Raw genomic sequence first — 24,726 nt, 5'->3', positions numbered from 1 at the left:
TCGCTCTGTAGACCAGGCTGACCTTGAACTCACAGAGATCCACCTGCCTCTGTCTCCTGAGTACTGGGATTAAAGGCATGTGCCACCATCTCCCAGCCTGATAATTGTTCTTATTGTATATAGTTTAAAACCTTTCCTTTTTATTTAGACCAAAGGGGGGAAATGTTGGAGGAGATCTGTTTGTGTTGACTGCTCTGAGACCACCAATGGTGTCTGACCTTGATTCGGAGAGTGGAGTCCACATTCAGTTGGTCAGGGTGGACCATAGAGTTTTCTGGTGGTCTCAGAGGACAGGAGGACACGCGCGGGGTGGGGGGGGGGGGCGGGGGGGAAGGGCAGAGGTTGTGTGGTCCTCTCGATCTGGAAAGTGGAGAAAGGCAGGATCCTTTCCCAGTTGCTCTGTGGGTCTCTCAGGTTTATTTCCTAATAAATTATTCCCAGGTTTTATTTTTAATAAAATTATAAAAGAAATTGCTATACAGATCTGATTGTGTCTGACACCTAGGTTAGTGATAACTTCGCCAGTTTAACAGCTCCTTCCCCACAAGGTTATGACAACTTGGGTAGTTCATTAGGTGAGTTTCTTGTTAACAACACAAGCTGGTTTGCCTTGTTCCCAGGCTTTACGGTAAAGGATAATCAAGCTTCAGATGCAACTTGCCACTAAAGGAACACAGGAAATGATTTAAGGTGTAAAAATGCAAGTTGTAGAGGAATAAGTAAATGATTTAAGGTGTGGAAAGAATTAGTCATAGAGAATATGGAGGACCGAGGATATGGATAACGTGCACAGAAAGTAGTAGGAAGGGACTTGAAGAGTCATGGGCTTTTTTGTTGAGCCCTTTATGGTCTGGGAAGTGTGGCGAGGTCAGCTGGTCCCTCCTCTGCTGCTTCTTTGATCTATCAAGTTCTCACTCTAGTATCTATTGTTTATAGAACAAGTTAGATAGACACAGCACTTCTCCTTTGCTTCAGGGCTCCACGGTGGATCACTGGGCTGGATCTGAACTTCCATCCCTATGACTGGGGAGCAAGCCATCTCTCTAGCCCTCTTCTAAAAAATTCTAACTTCTAATCATTCTGGGAATTTTAAAGGACGATATTTGGTGTGGTGGTGTGTGTGTGTGTGTGTGTGTGTGTGTGTGTGGGTGCTGAGAACTGACCTAACGTCCTCCGAAAGAACAAAAGTACTCCTAACCACTGAACCCCCTAAAACTTACTTTTAAAGTTTATTTAAAGCAGGCATTTACAAAGAATTCGTGTGAAAGTCAAAATATAACAGTATTACTGGCAAGTGATAGTCAAAATATCTAACTCAGAATTGGAAACTCTCGTCTATTCCCAGAAGTTTGTTTTTCACTGGGGCCCAGAATTAATGCTGGAACTGATGCAATCTGAATCAAATGCTGCAAATGTTTACCAAGTCCTGTGTCCCAAAGGGCAGTGCTTCAGAAGTGACGCTGGCTGGGGTTGCCCTGAGAGTTTAGTGCATAGCCGGAGCAGTACAGACAAACACACTTCGAAATACCATTTTCTTTTCCAGTACAAAGCTGTTAAACCTAAATACCTTATCACAGTATGCAAGAGGGTTTAATTTCCTATTTACTTTGCTTCCCTGAGAGCCACAGCATAGACAGGAAGTTCAAGCCTCTGGGCCATGTTTATAGCCAAAAGAAAATATGGATGAAGCTGGGCACTTGATCAAGGAGGAGTCCAAGAGATCAGACTGTTAAACTACTCCAGCCCGTCCTTCTCTACTCCACAACGTACCTGGAAAGGCTGATAACGTGATTGCATGAGCTGTGTCACCATCCCTAGGGCTAGAAACAGTGCTTTGCGAGCATGTGACCTATATTATGGGAAGTCAGCTTGGGAGAGATGAGTCAGAAGGTCTAAAAGTCTAGCCCTTTCACCTCGAACAAAGGCCGTCTTTATCCCTCTCCACTGTTAAGTGTTCTGTTCTTCACAACAACAGCTATAAAGTCCAGGAATACATATCATTTCCTGAGAGCAAACCACTGTGCAGCATCTGAAATCACACAGCCAACACTGATTACGGGGACCAAGAGGAAGATCTAGGCAGGGATGCAATAGCTCCGTATCTTTATAACTGTGGTCACAAGAATTACGTGTGTGATAAAGTGGCGTATTTATATACGTATTCTGCCAGGGTTCATTTCCTGTTTTCAAACAGGCAGGAGTAACATGGGTAAGCGATTCCTTCTCACCTCTGTAATGTCTTTGCAGCTGTAATACTGTATTTATTCGAAATAAAATGGCTTTTAAAAGTTTATTTTGTGTACCTTCACATTTCTCTGAACAGTTTGTATTAGGGGCAAAGAAGGGAAAATAAAACAGCAGTGATTTTTCAAACGCGAGATTTTCAGCCACAAACCCCAAGGGAGGCAACTCGAGGCTGGGACTGTTCTGGGTCTGGGTACTGTAAACATGTAACGTTAGAATCCACGCCTGACTCTCATGAACAAAACTGCCCCCATTCCCAAGGTTGGTTCTTTGCCATCTTTCAAGGGACACCCAAGATCACATCCTTATTTACAGAAGCCTTCCGGGTTCTTTCTATTAACCAAAGTGGATTCTCTAAGCTGTCGCCTCGCAACACCTTTAGCTTGTTTGTTTGTGGTATAATACAAACTTCACCAGGGTTGGCACTGTGTCCACCAACTGGGAGGACCGCCAGCTAGAAGCCAGATGCTTCATAAATTAGTTTTCTTTGAAAAAAAGTAAATGCACCTCCCGGGAACCCGTCTGCTTTGGGGAGAGGGAGGTGGCGTGGGCTCCTTCCTCTCACACTACCTACACTGTGCCTCAGGCTGGCCTCAGCACCCCGTACACGAGGGCGCTCTCTGATGCCTGGGACTGCAGGAGGCCTTGCTCTAGAACCGCTCCTCAGCACCGCCTTGTCCCCGCACCTCCTCCTGGGATCACCCAACCGGGAGCTGGGACAAGACCTTGGCCGGGTCCTAAGCACCCTAGCCTCTCTTTCCCAGACTCGTCCCCTCCGACAACGCCCTTCAGGTCACGCCCCCTCAGGCCACGCCCCTCTGCGCGGCCCCAGTGACGGCGGTGAAGGGGCGTGTTCTCTCCATTTCCGGGCACCTATTGGGAGGATCCCCGGCGGGAGGCGGAGCTGCATCCGGAGCTCGAGCGGCGTCGTTGCTAACGGCTTTCTGAGGCTCCGACTTTCGGGACTGACATGGTGAAGAGCGACTCCGACTCAAGCAATATGTCTGAGAAACGACCTTCCGACCACGTCGTGACTCAGCGGCTCCCCGAGTCCTTCAGGGGTGAGTCCGTCGTCTCTGGCACAGCCGCCCTGAGCCAGCCCCCGGGTATCGAACCCCCAACCTGCAGCGGCAACCCCGCTGACAACCGGGTTCCGAAAGGCGCGACTCCCCTGCACTGTGTGCACTCCTCAGAACCGCGCTCTTCTCCTTTACCCCTGGTTTCTCGGGCTGGGAGATAATAGTTTCTGGGTGCTGGGATACAACCTGTATGACAACCAAGAGGGCGCACCGTTGGCAGGGGCGTGTATCCATTGCTCGGGACCCTGGCAGGCAGGGACTCTCTTATCCTTCGGGTCCTAGATGCCGCGTCAGGTGCCAGCGCTTCCTTATCTCGCGTCATGCACGCGGATCAGGGCAATCCCTGGCAGTTGTGGTAGAGGCGATTCTCCCGCGGGTTCAGCCTCGTCCATTCTCCTTTCTTTCCTGCCCCAGCGCTTCATAAGGGAAGCTTCCCACACGGTGATCCCCACGCCTATGGACCAGGGAAGAACTCCCACCCGCTTCCCTCCATCCCCAGCTTCGGGAAACTAAGTTTCCTAAGAAAGGGCTAGGCTTCCGCCTTCTTTCCTTCCAGCTCCATTGTCTGCCTCATTGTATCCCCCTTTGTCTTAGAGATCTCGCTTTCCAGGTAAATAGCCCGCTGTTCAGCACCCTACTGGGGCCTTCCTAGTCTTGAAGGCAAGAAGAAATTAGAGTCCTTGAAAGAACTCTTGAGCCTTTAAATTGGATAACTCCTTGTGGTCGGGAGATGCCCAGTAAGAGATAATAAACCTCACGGGAGTTCTGCTCTGCTCTCAAGAGCTTTACTGATCCAAAGGAATTCTTTCTAAAAATGGAATTTCAGAGAGGATGGCACAGTGGGAGAGATTTAGGAGGCTGAGTGGGCTTTTCCAGCAGAGAACGCTGTCATCCGTGCGGATTATCTGCAAAGTCAGCCTGTCTTCCCATCTAAATCCCGTCCCCTAAGCCAGGAACACCTCCTTAAATTCTTTCTCAGGAGGATCACAAGAATTTCAGAGGGCTCCAGAGTGTGGTAGGAGAGCACCGGGCAGGAGTTCCTGGGTTCCATTCTCAATATCAGACATAAAAGCATGTGTGTGTGTGTGTGAATCTTGCTCTATGCTTTACTTCCCAAATTGGGAATATAGTAAAATTAAAGAGAATGATGGCAAAACAAAAACACACTTAGTAGGCTAAGGCACTAGATTTTATAAATGTTATTTTATTGAATCCTAACAGCTGATACTCAGAGAGATTGCCTTAGCCACACAGGATTAGTGGGACCATACTTTAAATTCATATTTCAGTGATTCTAAAACTTGAACAGGCCACTGTCTAGCGGTCTGGGCCCACCTACCGCGCGGGTGTGCTGGTCGACTCTGCCGGCACCCACCTACAGCAGTGGGAAAGCATGTTGAGCAGCATCCTGAGAACAAGCATGATCTCTGCATTTCAAGATCGTTCCATTTTCTTGGTCACAGACCAGTTTGGTCTTTAGTTCTAACTCTCTTTTCTTAACGCTACATTTATCTGTTTTTAGACAGAAATCTTTTAGAACTGGTGAAAATTGATGTGTTCTGTCTGAAGCATATACTCAAATAAAATTTTGCTTGGTTTTTGTCACTTCCGATTTTAAAACCTTTCCACTTATTTAGCGTGTGTGTGGGTGGCTTGTGGAAGCTGGAAAATAACTTGCAAGAATCAATCTCTCCTTTCACTATGTGGGATCCAGGGTCAAATCCAGGTCATCCTTGCGGAAAGCCAGCACCTTTGCATGTTGAGGCATCTCACCTTCCTGCTTTCTAGTTCTTTGTTTTTAATTTTGAGCTTTGGTGGTTTGACATTAGGAAAAAATTATTACTATAAGGTATTTAATAGCGTTTCCCAAATGTGCCATGTGCCAAACATAGCTAGATGCTTTCTTTATAAACATCCAATTGCAACCCTGCCAACAAAGCCAGTGTCTTTATTCCCCGTCTTTCAGTAAGGAGGCTGAGAGCTGGAAGATAAAAGTACAGCCCAAAGGATCCAGAACTAAGTTTCCAACCCAGGCTCTGACTTTCTGAGCCATTTTCCTGACCCTATGGCTAGCTGTAAAGCAGGTACCAAAGTATAGTCTGGTCCAGCTTGAGGACTTGATACGGTAGGAAGCACCAAAGGAAGCAAGCCCAGAGGAGCCCAGCACAATCAGGACCTCAGAGGACTCTTCTGATGGCTGCAGTGTAGTCACAAAGCCCAGCTCTGCCTCGTTGGCCTTGTAGGGAATTAGTCCTAGAGACAAATGTACCAAACCTAGGAGGAATCAAGGCAGTTTACCTAATGCCAGTGCATTCAGTGTGTAATGGAACAGTGTGGATGGCTTGCGAGGGCCTGTGTTGTTGTAACGGAGAGCCTTGTCAACAGATAAGTCCCTTTGGGAGGATCTCTTGGAAATAAGCAGAATCATGGGACGGATCTGTTTATTTCGGTTGTTACAGTTGATCAGATTGGGGAAAACTTGAACTCAGTAATTGACCTGAACTAAACTATCAGTGGAAATAAATGAACTCAACTGGAGACCAAGACTACGGAAGCTGTTGTGCATATGTTGTTTATGATTAAACAGATTTCCGTGTCCCTAAATAGTCTAACACTGTAGAAGATAAAGTAGCTGTCTGCTCTGCTTTTAAAACGTGAAATGTTGATGAAGTGGCTCAGAAGGGACTAAAGGTGAGGTTTAAAGAGACCACAGAGAAGCAGCTTCCTGTAAGCTGTGTCAGCTGAAGGTCCTGAACATACTTCTTCTGACATAACATTTATTGAATGGTATTGAAGTTTGTCAGTTGGATTGATCTATTACCATCTCCTTTTTAACCTCATTGTAAGAACTCAGTATGAGCTGGGCGGTGGTGGCACACGCCATAATCCCAGCACTCAGGAGGCAGAAGCAGGTGAATCTCTGAGTTCAAGGCCAGCCTGATTCACATAGTAAGTTCCAGGACAGCCAGGGCTACACATAGAAAGCCTGTTTTAAGGTGGGGGAGGGAACCAAAATAAAAAACTTCAGCATAAAGTACATAGTAATTGAATAAAATGTTGAAAGAAAAGGGAAGTGGAAGGAAGTAAATAATCTTATCAATGTTGATGGACAGCTTATTTTTATTGTTCATTGATTTTAGGATAGTATATCTTCTTCCTATAGACAGACTACTTATCTAGGTTTGCATTAACAAGAAAGGAACTATAATTGGCAAGAAAGTATATTGTGCCTAGTAAGAATCCTCACTTACGAAAACAGAAGTTCCAGATCAGGAATCCTTACTTTCACTTGTTCTTTTTTTTTTTCGGCCTCTGCCTACTTTCTGGGATTACTAAAGAAACTTGAACCTCAAGCTTTTGTTTGCTATTTTAGTAAGTGAAGCCTTGAAAATGCAACCAGGAAAATGCCTTCAAGTATAAGACAATAAAAATGACGCCAAATGTGTTCACTCATGAGAAGAGAGTATAGTGTACGGAGGTGAGAGCAGCGTTAGAGTAGAGACAGGGCTGTGGTCTCAGCACCACCACTACCAGGGTCACTCAGGAGTTCCACTTCCAGAGGGTCAGTTCCTCATCTTATAGTTAGGCTTAATCTTACTTCCATATCTCCCAGGATTATCGAATAAGAAGATACGTATGTGCTCCTTCCAGAGAAGCACTAGGGAACCCAAAATGTTAAACACACGGGGTGTCTCTTCAAAGAGAGAAGTGGAAACCCCATTTTCCACCCAGAAGGCTGAGAAAGAGGTGGCTAAAAGCTGGATGGTTTTTGCACTATCTGTGTGGTGAGTCCGCAGCAGATCCTCCCCCAGGCCTTTTCGTGAACTTCTTTTCTCAGCGAATCTGCTGGCCCCATCTTTCTGGAATATGTCACATATGCTTTATAAACAGCTCCATTGTCACACAGGATTGAGTTAGTTATCATCAGGAAGTATGTCACCAAATTGTGCTGTGCTTGACTGTGTCAAAAATAAACTACTTGGGTCAGACTCAGAGTTTGAACCAACACTGGCTACTGAGTCGTTTAACCAAACTGCCTTCTTAACTCTCTTGGATCAACCCTCTACTGCCTGTGGTGGTCACGGAGACCCCCACAGATATATGTTAGTTTTCTTTAGAAACTTTAAAGATTATTATGGCATTACTTCATAGAGAAAACGAAGAATAAAAAGATTAATGACAGCTAGACTCACAGAAATATACTCATTTCCCATTCAGAATGTTTGTATTTAGGGGAACATGTATGACAGACAGATAGACTGACAAAATTTAGAACTAATTTACTACCCCATATATGATGTGTTCCCCCTCTGAGAAAGAGTCCCCAAGCAGATCATTAGTCTTGATATTTTCTCCATGGTACGTAGGTCCCTGAAGGCAAGTCACCCAATCAAACACTTAATCCTTATGAGCGATTTAATAGTGATCTTAAAGTGTCAAGCATTTTACGTAATTTCTCATTGGGTCTTCATAGCACTGTGAAAGGCACTGTTTTTTCTTCCATTTTACCGAGGAGAAAAGAAAGTGGTAGGGTTGGGATGGGGCACTGGATTTTCGATCTCATCCATATCTTAGCGGTTCATCCGAAGAAGACTTGGCAATCCAATGATAGTGCTCTGTGCTTTTTAGTTCTATTTTAAATAAACATAATGTTTAGCTCCAGAGAGTTTTTGTTTTTTTTATTTTATTAAAACATGGTTTTTCTACTGTAGTCCTGACTGTTCTGAAACTCACTCTGTAGGCCGGCCAGGCTGGCCTCAATCCCAAAGAGATCCCCTGCATCTGCCCCTGAGTGTTGTTAGAGGTGTGTGCCACCATGCTGACCAATGGCTCACGAGAGCTTTCTAACTCTGGATATTTTTTTAAGATGTCTAAATAAAAGAGCTTTGAGGAGAAAGAAATACTAACATAAGGAGTGCCTGTCCTGTTTGTATAAACCTTGGGCTGGCAAATTGCTTTCTTTTTCTCCACGGGGTCATGGTTAGCCCTTACTGAGGGAAAAAAGTCTATGGTCTGGTTTTGTGTCTTGTTTTTTTCTTTGTCTTTTAAGAATAACCCCTTGTGGAAAGCAGCTGATGATTCCTTTAGGGCAGAGTGGGCAGAAGTGTGCTCTGGAGCCCTCGCGGGCCTGAAGTCTCAGTCTGGTTTGTGTAGGGAGTTGCCCTTTCTCTTCCCAGAAGAATGCAGTTGCTTCACGGACTGGGCAGTTCCCGCCTTGGCCCGTGTTTTCCCGTGCTTGCTGCACGCACGCTGCTGCACACTGCCATCCTTTACGGCATCTCTTTTCCTCCTCACTCACTTCCTGAGAAATCGCTGACTAGCTCTCTTTTTAGGTGAATAGCCTTTTGGGTTTTTTTTAGATTTTTAAATTTTATTTAATGTGTACGAGTATTTTGTCTTTGTCTATCTGTGTGCACCACATGTGTGCCTGGTGCTTGTCATGGCAAGAAGAGGACATCAGATCTGGAGCAGGATTATGGGTGGTTGTGAAGTCCTCTACCGGAGCAACAAGTGCTCTTAGCTGCTGAGCCATCTCTCCAGGCTCTGAAATAGTTTTGACATTACAAAAAATTCCTTCAGTTCAACTTTTACATTTTTATACTTTTAAAAGGTGAATGTTTTGCCACATATGAAAATCAGAGTTCAGTGTACATAAGTGAGTTTTGTAGGCATGCAGCCATGATCCTTGCACACACATACTGTGTGCTGCCCATGACTATTCTGTACTGCCGTGGTAGACTGGAATCTTCATTCAGATGCTGTGGTCTGCAGAGCCAGTTTACTCCTGGCTCCTCGCATGAAGAAGATTGCTAAATTCTAGCAGTCTGCTGAGGAACAGTGGTGTTTAAAAAGGAAGAAGAGGACGAGGACAGTTGCATCTTGACTATAAATCTTTTAAGAAGAAAATAAAAATTTCCAAGGCTTTACTTTCACTGCCCATTTACCCCTAAATAAAGTGCTATTAGACCCGGATGGCATGTGTTTTTCGTATAAGACTCCTAGAAGCCTATCTGCCCTACCCAGACAGTACTGGTCAGGACAGTTTATAGCATAAAGTGTTCCACTCACATTCCCAGGAAGGGAAGGAAAGGATTGCCTCGAAATACTGTAACTGAGATGGTCAGCAACTCTTTAGCCCATCCCTTCCCTTTGCTCAACGGTGCAGTGACCTAGCCCTCATCTTAGATGGGAGGCAGTTGCTGGCCTTTCTCAGCAGAGAACCCAATGCATCTTGAACTTCAGAGTAATTAGATCTCAGTGGTGAATGGGATTCATTACTCCCAGGGACTTTTATTCCCGGGATGAACTGCCAGCTCCAGTTCATCTTCAAACAAGCCAGATGCGGCGGATGGATAGCCACAGACATTAATCTGAGCATTGGTCTAGGAGCTTACAAGGAAGGAACCACTTTCCCTGGAGCCAGGGACAAAAGTTACTGTACAACTTGTACCTTTTTATGTTTGGTTTTGGTTTTATATTACTTTTCTTGAAGTAAGTTCAATTTGAATAATAATAAATTTAAATGTATAGATATATATCATTTTAGGTTCTTTTGAAATATTTTAATTTGTTATTGTTATTACTTGTTAGAGACAGGGTTTCTCTGTGTAGCTTTAGCTATTCTGGAACTCGTTCCGTACACCAGGCTGGCTTCAAACTCAGACCTCTGCCTCCCAAGTGCTAAGATTAAAGGTATGCACCACTACAGCTGGCTCATTTATTTTTATTTGCTTCAGCCTTTTGCATACAGGTATGTCTGTATACCACATGCATGCATTGTCTGTAGCGACTAGAAGAGGGCATTGTATCCTCAGGGATTTGAGTTACAGAGGTTGTGAGCTACCAAATGGCTGCTGGGAATCAAACCCAGGTCCTATGGAGGAGGAGCCAGTGCTCTTAACAGCAGAGCCATCTTTCCACCTACTCCTTATGTCCTGGTTTTGTTTGATTAAAAGTTTATTTTTAATGCAGTTTTCAGGAATTCCACAGTTGAAAAGGAAATGCATGAAAAATGGCAAAGCAAAGTTTACAGTCAAGTATGGTGAGATCCCTGATCTTTAGAAGTCTTCCCCCAATAAAGCATTGACAAGTATTTAAGTCACAATGTCTCAAGAATGTTGATTGCTTGTTGCTTGTCATTTCCTTCCTTGTAAGCTACAGAAGGAGACAGCCTTAAATTAATAACTGAGAGAGTCTGAGGAAAGAAGGCTCATGAAATTTGGTGGATAACTGAGAATTGCTTTTTCTTATTTGCCCAACAATCATGGCTGACAGATTCATTTATGAGCCCAGCGGAACCCCACCTCCTGAGTGTAGTTTATACACTTTGTTGGACTGTGACCAGATGGGATGGGATCTTGATGGTTAGTAATAGGATTGTTTCACTGTAAAGGGAGTAAGAACATAAATATAACAGTGTTGGCGTGGAGCCAAGCATTTGATATGGACAAAACTGTGTCCAGTTTTCAGACTACCCACCTGACTCCCTGGTCCTCCTCTCTGATGCCATGTACTTCTCTGGGCTTTGAAGAATCTCAGTGTAATGATGGGAACTGCACTTCTTTATTAACTTGTAGAACTATTTGACATTAAACAAAATGTGTTTCTGTGCATGTGCATCCATGCCATAGCCCATATGCATCATAGCCCACATGCACCAGAGACCGCATACACCAGAGCCCGCACACACCAGAGCCCACACGCACCAGAGCCTGCATGCACCATAGCACACATGCACCAGAGCCCACATGCATCATAGCCCACATGCACCAGAGCCCGCATGCACCAGCGCCCACATGCACCGGAGCCCCCCGAATGCACCATAGCATGCATGCACCATAGTATGCATGCACCAGAGCCAGCATGCACCAGAGCCCGCATGCACCAGAGCACACATACACCAGCGCCCACATGCACCAGAGCACACATGCACCAGAGCACACATGCCACAGTGCCAGTGTGGCAGCATGCGTGTGACCGTCAAAGGACAACTCGCAGTAATGAGTCCTCTTCTACCATGTGGGCTCAGGGATCAAACTCAAGTGTCCCCATCCTGACAGCAGGCACCTTTGCCTGCTGCACCATCTCACTGGCGGCCCCTTGTAAATTTCAGTAGTGCAACAACTTTGTTTTTTTTTTTAAAGTCAAAAACAAGAAAAGTACAAGTTTATGGCTATAGAGGCTAATAAAAGATGAACAATAGCTGGAGGAAGATATGCTACTAACTTTACTTATTTGAAGTTTAAAATATATCATGAACCAGGAAAGAAGTTGGAAGAATGTATTGAAATAGTTAACTGTTTCTGAGCTTAAAGTAGCTTTTCCCTCTTTTTATATTTGCCTACAGGGTTTTGCATCAGGATGTATATGTGTTACATTTGTGATCAGACAAAAGCACTATGTATATGCAAAAGAATGAGGAGGACCAAGTACAATGATATTCATCACAGCATTGCTTTTAATAACAAGAAATTAGAAACAGCCCCTTTATTAATCAGGAAATGGTGGCAGCTAATAAGCCGGGGTAGCAGTGTGCAGAAGTAATTTGTGTAAAGATGCTGTGATGGGTGTGTGCCTTGTGATTTCTGTCATGAGCCGTGCTGCGCCCTGAACTAGAGCCCACATTGCCTCTGTCAGACAAAGGCTGTGATCCGGCCATCCCAGTCCACTCTCACCCCCAGCCCGATGTGTGCCCCTCTTCTCCTTCCCATTCCCAAATCTCCCGAGCAGACCCCGTCCCTCTCCCCCCACCTGGCTATGACTCTCTGTTCCTCACTGTGTGTGGAGAAGCCGGGTGCTCTTCGTTTTCACCATTCCATAGTACAAAGCAAAATAAAAAGCCGTTCTGATTCGTTCACTGGTGAAATGAGGGCGATGTGAGGCATGGGCCGGTGCGCGTCAGGCCACGTGAGACTTAGACAGAGATGCAGTGAAGCAGCCAGCATGGTGAGCACAGACAGGGCTGTTCCGGGAGGAGTGAGGTGCAGTGATGTTGGCCTGTAACAGGCTGTATGGTTTTGTTTCCAACAGAAAACTCCAGGACAGAACTGGGACCGTGCGGATGGATTTTGGTGGCTTTCTCGTTCTTGTTCGTACTTGTAACCTTCCCAATATCAATATGGATTTGCATAAAGGTAAAAAGCATTTCTTTCTCTTCTGGAGCAGGATAGCTCCTTCCTCTGTAAGCCACTAGGCCTATGGGACAGATAGAGGGATATTGTACAGGCTTGTGGTTCTTTTACTTCCACCTCTCTTTTGGAAAACACATCAGCTGATGAATTATAGTAGATCTTAAACTCCTTTCAGCCACTATCCACTCAGTTCCTCCTCACAGGCAAAGTGATGATGGCCGTGCCAGTTCTCCGTGTCGGGATGTAAGACCACCGTGAGAAAGCATCTCACAGCTAGGGTAGCAGGGCAGAGCAGGTTCGCTGGCAGTACCACCGTTGCCATGTTTCCTCACTTATAAAATGGGAGAAAATGGCAGTCGCTGCTGCGGATGATGGCGGGATTGAAATGAACCGCCTGCAAAGCCTGGAACCTACTGACCGCAGAGCCTGGAACAGAGCGAGCACTCCCCAGCACAGAGCTTTCCTACGAAGTTACTAATACTTACATTTGCATATTCCGAAAATAATGAATATGTGACCTGCATTTTCTGATACATCTTGTTGTAGTTAATGGAATCAGAAAAAGAGCTATAAGCTTTTCTGAGCAGACAAAACATGAATGATTAGCAGGGACGCTAATGGGGGTGGAGATGGATTTCCCCACTCGGCCCTGATTCCCAGTGTGTCCACAACCAGAGTGTTTTTCTGGGTTTGGTGCGGGGGCTTCTAGGTAGTGCAGGCTGGCCTTGAACTCACTTCATAGTTTATGTTGGCCCAGACTCATCATCCTCTGGCTTCTGCCTCTAGAGCCCTGAGACTAGAGGCCTGTGTCGTGACTCCCAGCGCCCCTTGCTTTTGTAAGAAGTATAAGGGTGTGTGCACAATACATAAGCACTGTGCTTGGAAGAGCAAACGCCAGATCGATGTCTATAGACACTGTCGGGAATGGAGAAAAAGCCAGGAGGCTCTGAGCCTGGCCAAGGCAGAAACATGTTAAGATGCTATGTTTGTACATTCATGTGCTCATCATGGTGACTCTTCATTCCCGTTTGTATTCCAGATTGTAAAGGAGTACGAAAGGGTCATCATCTTCAGGCTGGGTCGCATTTTGCAAGGAGGCGCCAGAGGACCTGGTCAGTACTAGGTTTCTGTCAAAAGTGTTGTGGTTTTTTAAACCTATAAGAGTGTGTGTGTGTGTGTGTGTGTGTGTGTGTGTGTGTGTGTGTGTGTGTGTAGGGGGTATGTGCACATCAGTGCTGATGTCCACAGAGGCCAGAGATATGGGATCCCTCTGTAGCTGGAGTTACAGAATTTGGGAGCTACCCAGTGTAGGTGCTGGGAATCAAACCCTGGTCCTCTGGAAGACCATAAGGTGTCCTTAACTGCTGAGCCCTCTCTCCACTCTACGAGCCTGGAGTCCCCAGTGAGGCCTCTGCTGATAACAAAAGCTTTATGACAGTAGTAGCTAGTGGCCTGGCCAGGCCATTGCTGTCTGCTTAGGGTGACTAGGTCATCGTTTGCATTGGCCACAGCTGTGGGAGGCTGAGCGTGGGAATCCATCCACAGACAGCCTTCAGTTAGATGCTGGGTTTAAAGGAACCTGCCGCCACGCCCAGCTAGGCTCTGGGAATTCCCAGGAGAACTGAACACAGTCCCTTATCAACGGGCTTGCTGTCCGACAGCTGGACCCTGACAAAGAAGCTGATAGCCACGACCCGAATTTAGTGTTGCGGTACAGTAGCCACAAAGCCCTGGGGCGCACAGGAGACCCAGAGGAGAGCAGACACGAGGCAAAGCTTTCCCATCACTTCTGTTTGGTTGTTTTTTTAAATACTTATTTTTATTATTTTAAAATTATATGTTAGCCAGGCATGGTGGCAAATGCCTTCAATACCAGCACTTGCGAGGCACAACCAGGTAGATCTTGAGTTCAAGGCCAGCCTGGTCTACAGAATGAGTTTCAGGACAACCAGGCTACATAGGGGAAGCCTGTGTTGAAAAACCAAAAGTAAACAAACAAATAAATAAATACAATTATATGTGGATATATGCACATGAGTGTATGTGCCTTCAGAATCCATCAGATAGTTGGAGCCCTGGAGCTGGAGTTACAGGCAGTGGTGAGCAGTCTGTGTGGGTGCTGGAACTGAACTTGGGTCATTCAGGAAGAGCAGTAAACATTCTTGAGCCATCTCAGCCCCTCTGGTTGGCTTTGCCTTGTTTTCTTTTCTGTTCTGTTCTGTTCTTGTCAAAGCAGCATCTCAAAGACTGACCTGAAACTCACTGTGTACCCTAAGCTGGCTGCAAACTCCCAGCAATCCTCGTGCCTCAGCCTTTTAAATGTTGTAAATGCCTGCATGTACAACTATGGCTGCCCTTCTGAATGTGAGGCATGAAGAAGTTTTGGCCACAGAGTATTCCTGACAGGAATAACTCCATGCAGAGCCATGGAGGGAGAGAATAACGGAGTGGAGGCACTGTACTGTGCGAGACCGTGCTCAGGACTGAGCTCTTAGGGGGAGAAGTAAGAGAGAGTGTTAAAAACAGCAGTCGGGACTGAGCCCGTTAGGGCTGATCAAGCTGAAGCTAATCCAGCCTCTCCCATCCTGTGCCTGTTCACAGGTCTGTTTTTTATCCTGCCCTGCACTGACAGCATCATCAAGGTGGACATGAGGACCATCTCCTTTGATATTCCTCCTCAGGAGGTGAGCCGTTCTCTAGCTATGGCGAGGGCTCTCACAGCCTGCCCTAGGCCAGCGCTGGCAGCTGACTGCCTTCCCTTTCCCAGCTCTGCGGCCTTGGGTGAGTCGGTTCTCTGTGTCTCAACATCCTCAACTATAAAATGGAGGTCATAACGGTGAGGCCTACTTAATGTGGTGTTGTAAGGAGTGAGTGAGATTCCAGCAGGAACTGCTTAGCAGAGAGCCGAGACTGAAGTGCCGGGGCATGCTGGTTGCTGTTTTAGAAACTCTGTGACCCAAGGGCATGGAGCTCTCGTTGTTCCCACCACAGCTCTCTCCCATGGGTTCTGACAGAAAAACAAATCCAGTCTAGTTGAGCGTCCTTTCTAAGGGTCTTCATTTTTATTTCAGATAAGTTGGTTAGAAGCCACCGAATTAGCAACTGCTCATTTGGTATTTTAGGAGTCTCTGGTTCATTTCGCGCCCTTCCGGCTTCTTCACAAACAGCTCAGGCAGCATCCACAGCCAGTTCCTAGAAGGTCACACTGCAGTGAGACAAATCCTGGCGATTTTCCGTTGCTTTCCCCTCAGCTCAGGGCTTACTGCACTGGACACCAGCTCTGTCATGGCCATTTGGTACCCATATGTCAGGAGACATAGGAGTCCCCACGGCTGCTGACCCAGCTAGCTGTGGGAGGAGGGAGAGCATGTTCCCTGGGTGCAGGCCGGGTACTCAGCGTGATGCCGGAGCCTAGCTTTCTCCTATCACAGATCACAAAATCCAGACACCAGATGGGAACTCCCTTACTGGTACTGATCCCAAGCATCTGGTACGGTTGGACTTCTCAGTGCAGATATCTCCGGATTCTCTGCATGTTTCCCTGTCATTGATGGGCTCCTTGGAGATCCTGGGAGAGCTGGGAATTGTGTGGCATTTTCTTGTGTAAACATTGTGGGCATTGGGCGTGTTGCTGTGCACTTCTGCCTCTCGCTGTTCCCTTTCCCCTGCAAGCTGCCAGCCCAGAGTAGATTGGAACTTGGCAAGCAGCTCTTCCCATCCCCTGTGAGCTTGCTGCAGAGGGAGATAAACACTCTGCCCACAGTAAACAGCAAGCAGGGACACTTTGAACACAGCTGTGGCAGGCAGCCACAGTGGCAAGATCTATGAGTGACATTCATTTTCCCATGGCGGTAAGAGAGGTTGTCACATGAGATGGTAGGGAACTGTGCATTTGTGAACAGGGTCCCCTCTTCTCTAGTTTAGAGGTATTTTTAGATTGCTAAACAACAAAAGAGGATTGCTGCTTTGGAGCTTGGCAGGGCTATGGGGCTGTTTAGCTGTTGTGATTACTTTTCATTGGCATAGCTGGGGGATGTTTTAAAAGGCTTCCTTCATGACACCTCCTCCCTTGATCATCATAGAAATAGTCATAGATGAGGGGCTTCCAGGTCTCATGACTTACAACCCGCTACAGCCCACCCAGCTGGGTGCAAGCAGAGCCAGCTCGGGTTCTGGACTCCGCTCCTGTGAGGCTCACCACTCATTTTCTGATCTCAGTTCAGTTCATCTCTCATGTAGGGACCCACCAGGTATCAGTCACACTGTCAGTGCCAGAGAACCAAAGAGAAACTGCCCCTAAGAGACTCACAGTTGCTGGGTGGTGGCCCACACCTTTAATCCCAGCACTCAGGCGGCAGAGGCAAGAGGATCTCTGTGAGTTTGAGGCCAGCCTGGTCTACAGAGCAAGTTCCAGGACAGCCAGGAGCCAGGGTTGCTACACACACACACACACACACACACACACACACACACGACAACAACAAAAATCAAATGAGGAAAAAAAGAAAGAAAACTCAGTCTGTGGGGAAAACTCCACATCCCTCTCAGTGCGTCCCTCCACAGAGGTGCAGGGAGGTGCCCAGGTGGTGTGCCTGACTGTGACAGTCAGGGAGAACACTGAGAAGACATCTGAGTGCTGGGAAGAAGTGAACAAGAACAATGCTAGCTATGAGTGGCATCTCCAAATCTGTTGAGTGAGTGAATAATCTGTTGGAGTTGGTTAACTGGGAATGTTTGATGAAATCTCGAAAGGTGTAATTAACCTTCTGATGCCTTATTCAAGGAAATCAGGTATTGCTTAAGGATTCAAAGAAGAGCATTTGTAGTGACAATGAAGAAACTGTAGTGGGTGTGTGATTGTCCTTTTCCTCCTGTAGGTCCTCACTAAGGATTCCGTGACAATCAGTGTGGATGGCGTGGTCTATTACCGTGTTCAGAATGCAACCCTGGCTGTTGCAAATATCACCAATGCAGATTCGGCAACCCGTCTTTTGGCACAAACCACGCTGAGGAATGCCCTGGGCACCAAGAACCTGTCTCAGATTCTCTCTGACAGGGAGGAGATTGCACACCACATGCAGGTGAGTGTAGCCGGAAGCTTCTGTCCCGCCGAGTCCCAAAGAAACACACAGAAGCCTTATTAATTATAAACTGTTTGGCCTCTTAGCTCAGGCTTATTATTAACAAGCCCTTACGACTTAAAGTAACCCATAATTCTTATCTATGTTTAGCCATGTGGCTTGGTACCTTTTCTCAGTAAGGCATTCTCATCTTGCATCTCTGCATCTGACTGGTGTTTGCGTCTCTGTCTCTCCTCTTCCCAGAATTCTCCTAGTCTAGTCTCCCGCTTATACTTCCTGCCTGGCTACTGGCCAATCAGCGTTTTATTATACTAATATGAGTGACAAATCTTTACAGTGTACAAGAGCATTATCCTACAGCAGGTTAGGAAGGTGGCTCTGTCACTTAGCCCGAAGAGATAATTGTGCTGGATCCATGACCGATGATGGCATGGCTGCCTTTTTTTCTTTTCGAGGGATCCAGACTTTATATACATGTTTTCAGACTAACATCCATGGGTTCACGGCACTCAGGTGCATGCTATGCTTTTTTAGATTCCTTCCAGTGTTCTGTTTTTCCCAGAATCCATACTATCCTCATCATAAGATCATAACGGTTTAGATGTTATTCTGCAAGAACACCACTGAAGCCCTGGTGTGTGGACAGGTCCATGAATCCGCGCATACCTGTCATGCCTTCCAGTCTTGACTGTGAGGTAGATGTCACTAATAGTAAGGCTGACTTGTTAAAAAACATTACAGTATTATAAATATGAATTCCTGCCCTTCATAGAGGTTTTGCCACGGTTAAGTCTGTGGCTTGTTTTGTTTTGAAACGGCTATCATTCTACAGTTCAGAGTGCCCTGTAACCTGCTCTGGAGCCCAGGCTGGCCTTGCGGTCCTGCCTCGGCATCACTGATATACGGCCTGTGTGACGCCATCACACCCTCCTTCCTGCCCTCTAAAGAGAGGAGCGGAGCAGGATTTGATGGCTCCCTGACAAGGCAGGCTGAGCCCAGGCTGGCCCTGCACTTGTGTTTCACAGGAGCGCGGCCTCAGCTGCTCACTGTGTTACCCATCCTGCTCTTGACCTGTGAGAGCGAGGCAGAGGTGCAGCAGGAACCGCAGACACCTGCATTGGCTCCTTAGTAATAGAATCAGGGCAGTTTGTCTCCAGCCCCAGCTTGAGCTCCAGAGGTGCTGTTTCTCTGCCACTGTCACCAGACCTGATCGACCCCACATCCCAGCTGATGCAGCTGCTCTTGGCGCCTGGACAGGAGCCTTGGTGCCTCGTGTGCTGCACTTGCTTTCTCCTCTCCTTCCAGAGTACCCTGGATGACGCCACCGATGACTGGGGAATAAAGGTGGAGCGCGTGGAGATTAAGGACGTGAAACTGCCAGTCCAGCTCCAGAGAGCCATGGCTGCAGAGGCAGAGGCTGCCCGGGAGGCAAGAGCCAAGGTAATGTTTCCTGCTTGTTTAGGTTCTGTTTCTTTAGTTTGATTTCCTTTTTTTAAATCCACAGGAATCAAAACACTCTTGTTGAAAAACAGTGAAACAGCCCTGAATGTTTACCATAGAAGCTCTTCCCATTGTTTCAAATCCTATTTCCTCAGAGGCTACTACTCTTAACAGTTGTGTGTGTGTGAGTGTATGTGTGTGTGTATGCAAGTGCATCATCATGCGTGTGTGTGTGTATGTATCGATATGTGTGTGCATGTGAGTGTGAGTGCATCGTGTGTATGAACATGTGTTTGTGCATTCGTGTGTGTACATGTGTGCATGTGTGTATGCACGAGTACATCGTGTGTGTGTGTGTGTGTGTGTGTGTGTGTGTGTGTGTGCGCGCGCGCGCGCGCACATTTTTGAGACAGGGAGTTATCTGGCCAGCAAGGCCCCAGGACCTGCCTGCCTCCCCTCCAGTACTGAGGTTACAGATGTGTGCCACCACGCCTTGCTTTTACCTGAGTGCCGGGGAATCCAAACTCCAGTCCTCATGGAGAAGTGTACAGGAAGTGCTTTATCTGGGGAGCCATCTCCACAGTCCTGTCCCTGCATTTTATTTAACTAGGTTGTTGTGTTGTTGGCACAAGTACACCGCACAGCGCACACTGTCCCTCATCTTGGCCTTTTCACTTAGGTCTCATGGGAATATTGGTCTGTTAGATTTGTATCGTTCTCTCAGGATTGTGAGCCGCATTGTTGATTTTCTCAGTTCATATTAAAGGCAGATTGTCGTTCAGAACACAGGACAGTTGCCTCAGCTTGCTGCCACCTGACCCTCACTCGTCCTCATGGTTTCCACTCCCTCTCTTTTCCAGGGACCTTTCCTTCCTACTGCTTCTTCTTTCTCCCATTCCCACAGGTTTCTTCTCTTTCTGTGGTTTCTTTCTTCTCATCTTCATCTCGCCTTTGTCTTAAGCCTACATGAGTGGCCCTCTGGTAGTGCTGTTCAGCTAGCATCAAAAAGAATTGTACCTTTTAAGATGACAATGTATCAAAATATGCAGCCTCTCCTTAAATCCCCAGGACTGGAAATAGAGGTAGATTCTCACTGTAAATAGCCCATGGTGGAGAGTGCCTCCCTCCGAAGTTCAGCATTCCTAAGGAGCTGTAAAGAGCAAAGGCTTCCTGTATAGAAGAGGATTCTCTCTGGGAAAACAGGGATGAGAACACAGCCCAGCATGGCCACACAGCCCCACCCTGTAAACAGCGAGAGCAGTTTTTATAGGCGGGTTTGCTGTGCCTTCAACAGGTCTCCAAAACACGGGAGCAAACCAGTTTGTCATCACTAGAAAGGGGTAGTAGTTGTGAGAGGCCAACAGCAGAACCCTGTCCATGCTGTAGGATACCGGTCTCAGCTACAGACTGGCCGTTATACTGTCTTAGCTGCCAGCAGCAAACTGAGGAGTAGCCTCTTGGCATGCTGCCTCGCCGGAGTCACTTGCCTTCTACAGATGCTCACGAATGCCCATGACATTGCAGAACTCTCACGTGTGTCCCTGCCGAGCCATCACTTTCGGGATGTGCAGTGTTGTGAAAAGCTTCCTCTTACCATCCAGGTATTTGGAAACTAGGAACTGCTTTTACCTTATTATCTGTCGTTGGCTAAAAGCCCATTTTTATACCATGTAAAACAATAATTTCTCATGCATAGAATATCAGGATCAAAGGATCCCTTGCCGAGAACCTGCACCTTCTATCCCCATGTCAGTGATTAACTTCGGAGCTGTTTCCCCTGAGCTTAGACTTGGCATCAGAACCCTTTTGTGGCGCTCCAGATAACAACCCTCAATGGCTTGGAGTTAGCCTTCAAAATGAAACTTGTTTGCCATCCTGGTCAGTGAAAACTGGAGCCCAGAGGAGTAGAGTGATTTCCTCATGGTCCCACGGTTGATGAGTGGTGGGAACTCTCCCCTCCCTTTCCCTTCCCACCTCCTCTGGGACTCCACCCCTGGCCTTCTACAGCATCTCAGCAGTTCCTGTCTGCCTCCAAGTAAGGAGCAAAGATAAAGGAGGCCAGTTAGAACTCTGGCTACCATGCTGTCCCTTAGCCTGACAGCTGTGACATGAACCTGGGCAAGAGCTGGCTGTCCTCAAGGGTGGGGTACACACGGTGAGCCTGCTTCCTAAAGTACACTACGAAATAAATAGCTCCAACATGGCTGCAGCCTCGCTCACACTCAGGTTCTCATGGGAAGACAGACGGCAGCTGCCTCTTCAGTAAGCACGCTGCCGAGACCATAAACACAGACTCCAGAATGGAAGTCCTCAAGTTTATAAGCCACAGGGAAACTCAGATTCAAGTCACAGGCAGACGCCACCCTAGACATCCATCAGGATGGCTTGAAAACAGTGTGAGAGGAGCTAGGGGTGGAGAGGCAGGAGCGGGAGCCCTTGTGTTCTGCTGTGGGAATGCCTGTTGGTACTGTCACTTTAGAAGGCAGTGCCTTTGGTATTTGGTAGATATTGTAGCGATATCTACCAAAGCTGGATGTTTGCAGAGCCCATGGCCAGTAGCTCCACCCTCGGTGTGTATCTCACAGATCCATGCCCGTGTTCACCAGGGGTGTGCCACAGAAACGCTTCCCGTGCCCATCCTGGGTTAGATGGATAAAGGCTGAGTTATTCACAGCAGTAACAGCATGCAGCACAAATGAACACAGCACTGCTCCCCAAGGAAGCCACTCAAAAGTGGGGAAGGGGCCTGCTAGACTAAACCACTTTGGGGAGGTGGCATGTTAGAGATAAGACACCTGCTGTTATGTAAGACCAATTCCTTTGGCCCAAAATGAACCTGGCTTGCGGTTTTTGCCTATATAACGTCAACCCCAAATGATGAGGGGTCTCCTCCCTACTGCGCTGCGTTGAGTAGTGGTTGAGGCCCCATCCTGGCTGGAGAGTGTGCTGAATAAACCTTGCTTTTGCATTCCGGACTTGACTGGATCCTGGTGGTCTCTCTGGGGGTTGCGACTTGGGTACAACATTCAGAACTTGATTTCTCTGCTCTGTCTGCCTCCTGATCATGCCATGAAATGCTGTCCCATTTCTAGAGGAGTGTATTAGCTACTTGTCTATTGCTGCTGAAACACCATGATCAAGGCAGCTTATTGGGAATTATTTTATCATCCTACAGCAATATGTTCAGGACAGGCTAAATGAAACCTTTCTGTAGGTCTGAAGAGGGTTCTGTAGGTATTCCAGAGATTCTCCTAAATATGTCCTCTCCTCCTATGCTCCTGAATGTTTGAGGGGTCCCTCACATGTGGATGGTTAGTGCCCGTTACTATGGAGCTGCCATGCACTTCCTAGCATGTACACGAGTTTGTGTGCTAAAACTCACACTGCCTTCTTCCATCAAACAGGATCTGTCAGGTTTTGGTTTAATAAAGTCTTTCCTTCTTTTGATTTCAAAGAACTGGAATCCACGTGATGTGCAAAGGGTTTGTATCCACACACGAAGTCAGCCCCTCACCCCTTCACGGTGCTGTGGACTGTTCAATACCCTGTTCAGTATGACTGTGCTTCCCTGTTCAGTGGGGGACAGGCAGCAGCAAAAGAGAATGCCTTGAGCCAGACACATCCTTAAGTAATTCAGTTTCAGGAAAAGAACATCTGGAAGTGAGTATCTAGGTGCTGATGATTCCTCGGAAGTCCCGAATGCTGCCTAAGGCACAAGAACCCTTACTGCAAGACTGCAGGGTGGCACCATGCTATTTGCCAACTGACCTCTTCTTCCCCCTCCATAGGTGATTGCAGCTGAGGGAGAGATGAATGCATCCAGAGCTCTGAAAGAAGCTTCCATAGTTATCACCGAGTCCCCTGCTGCCCTTCAGCTCCGGTACCTGCAAACACTGACCACTATCGCTGCAGAGAAGAACTCCACCATTGTCTTCCCTCTGCCCATCGATATGCTGCAGGGCCTCATGGGCTCTAAACACTGAGCTGTGCAGGTCTGTGCAGCACTGCGCTGAACCCTTCCCAGTTTAGCCGTTCACTCGCAGCGAGATTAGCAGAAAGTTTGACTGTTCCCATCCCTCCCCTTTTCTGTTAGACCGAGGGACTCTTAGAAGGGACAGGAATCCTAAGAGCCGCTGAGAGGCCACTTTGGAGCTAGGATGTAGCTCAATAGAAGAGCATTTGTGTAGCAGGCTCCGGGTCTCATCTTTAGCACCCAAACAAACAAAATCACTAGCTTGTAAATGCTGAGAGACAGACGGGTGGTTTATGCACGAAAACTTACTCTACTAAATCTGCATCTTATTTTGTGGTAGGCTGAAGCCCTCTCTAACTTCCTTTAAACTGTCTGAGCCCTATGTGAGCAGTCAAGCCAGGCGAGGGACACAGCCTCGACATGCCCCCCGACCCCACTAGGCAAATGCTCTGCACAGTGAAGACTTGTGTCACCCTGCTTCTCTGGGCCACCTGTGCCTTCCCGTCAGGGAATCTTGAAGGGCATTTCCCCAGTGTCTGTTTACCTGATCTAAGCCCAAACTCCTCCATGATCCTGTCAGAACTGGAGAAAGAGGCTTGACTGGCCCTCCTGGGACCTGTACCTCCCCCCTCTGAGTACCATACTTCCCCACTGTGGTGGGTGGTCCTTTTGAAAACAATGTCTGCAGTTTTTACAAGCCCTTTGTGCCTCCCCCACGACTTGATGCTCCCTTTCTGTGCTGCCTTTAAGAGCAGCTAAATTCTTGTCACAAAAGTGCTTTTTCTCACTTTTGCCTATTTTCATGTATCAGGTTTTTAAATTTTTGATTTTTAAAACTAAAAACTAACTTTTTAAGTTCCATAAATAATTGTTATGTGCCCACTTGAATAGCTTATGTACAGAAGTACTTTTTAAAAAATCTTAAGAAAATCATTATACTTTGCTCTCTGCATACTGTTAACCACTCTACACTATGAATGTTGCGACTGCTAATCCTACCTGAGCAGTTTAACACACGGAGCGGGAGCGTGTGATCCCTGATCTTGCACAGACACCCATGCTGAGCCCTCGCTGCAGAGGGAAAATGCTTGTTTGACCAGGATTGCTGTTGTTTTCATACAAAACGTTGATACCAATAGAGGAAGTGGTCGGTCCCTGTGGGCCACAGTTTCTTATTGCGACATCCTTCCCTGGGCCTGGAAAGCTTGGTGGTGACTTTTGCAACATCTTTGAGGCTCTTGGTTCACCTGGAGAAGCCTGAAAGAACAGCTCCCTGTGGTGGGAGCACTATTGACATTCACTGTGTGCGGCCAGGCCCACATGGAACCTCCACCTCCCTCACACCCGGTTCCGAAGCCTTGAACCCAGCTGGGTTTTCTGGAGATATATAGAGATTTCCACCCAGGACTCTAGTTGCATTTACATTTTGAATTTAAAATGATGGTTTCATCTGTTTGGAGAAGTGACTTGCCCTCCACTGAGGACCAGGCACACCCATGTCCTGGTGAAAACACCTGCTCAGAGGTGGAAAATGATACACCGGCTCTCTAGATTTCTCCCAACAGATGCCGACTGGCCTTTGCTTCTGTGCCTTGTGAATTAATCATCCAGTAGACTACAGCGCAGTCACAGGGAGGAGAGGGGAACGGTGAGCCAGGGGAAGGGTGCTGGTATGGGTTCTCACAAGTCCTCCCCTTCAGCTGTGTGTAATAAAGTGTGTACCCTACAACCAGTTTCCCTCTGTCAGAGTCTGTGTTGTTGCTTTGAAGAAGTTCGCT

General features: G+C 47.0%; 1 protein-coding gene across 1 annotated transcript; it reads left to right on the top strand.

The window, feature by feature from the left end:
* The first annotated feature begins 3,133 nt into the window (after nucleotides 1-3,133).
* Stom (stomatin) lies at nucleotides 3,134-24,680 on the top strand. The gene is made up of 7 exons (XM_038337936.2): nucleotides 3,134-3,305; nucleotides 12,354-12,457; nucleotides 13,494-13,566; nucleotides 15,056-15,138; nucleotides 17,332-17,535; nucleotides 18,841-18,975; nucleotides 22,764-24,680. Exons 1-7 carry the CDS (start codon nucleotides 3,215-3,217, stop codon nucleotides 22,956-22,958), a joined length of 885 nt encoding a protein of 294 aa, XP_038193864.1. The 5' UTR covers nucleotides 3,134-3,214; the 3' UTR covers nucleotides 22,959-24,680.
* Nucleotides 24,681-24,726: the final 46 nt, after the last annotated feature.

The sequence above is a fragment of the Arvicola amphibius genome, chromosome 7 (assembly GCF_903992535.2).
Source record: "Arvicola amphibius chromosome 7, mArvAmp1.2, whole genome shotgun sequence".
Classification (NCBI taxonomy): Eukaryota; Metazoa; Chordata; class Mammalia; order Rodentia; family Cricetidae; genus Arvicola; species Arvicola amphibius.
Note: the sequence above shows the minus strand (reverse complement) of the source record. Positions and strands in the feature narration are given on the sequence as shown.

What these genes read in the sequence shown, in the direction of transcription:
- Stom (XM_038337936.2), top strand. Translation starts at nt 3,215, where the DNA reads ATGGTGAAGAGCGACTCCGACTCAAGCAATATGTCTGAGAAACGACCT. An exon ending in CAATATGGATTTGCATAAAG is followed by an intron (nt 12,458 to 13,493) that starts GTAAAAAGCATT and finishes TTTGTATTCCAG; the next exon opens with ATTGTAAAGGAGTACGAAAG. An exon ending in TTGATATTCCTCCTCAGGAG is followed by an intron (nt 15,139 to 17,331) that starts GTGAGCCGTTCT and finishes TTCCTCCTGTAG; the next exon opens with GTCCTCACTAAGGATTCCGT.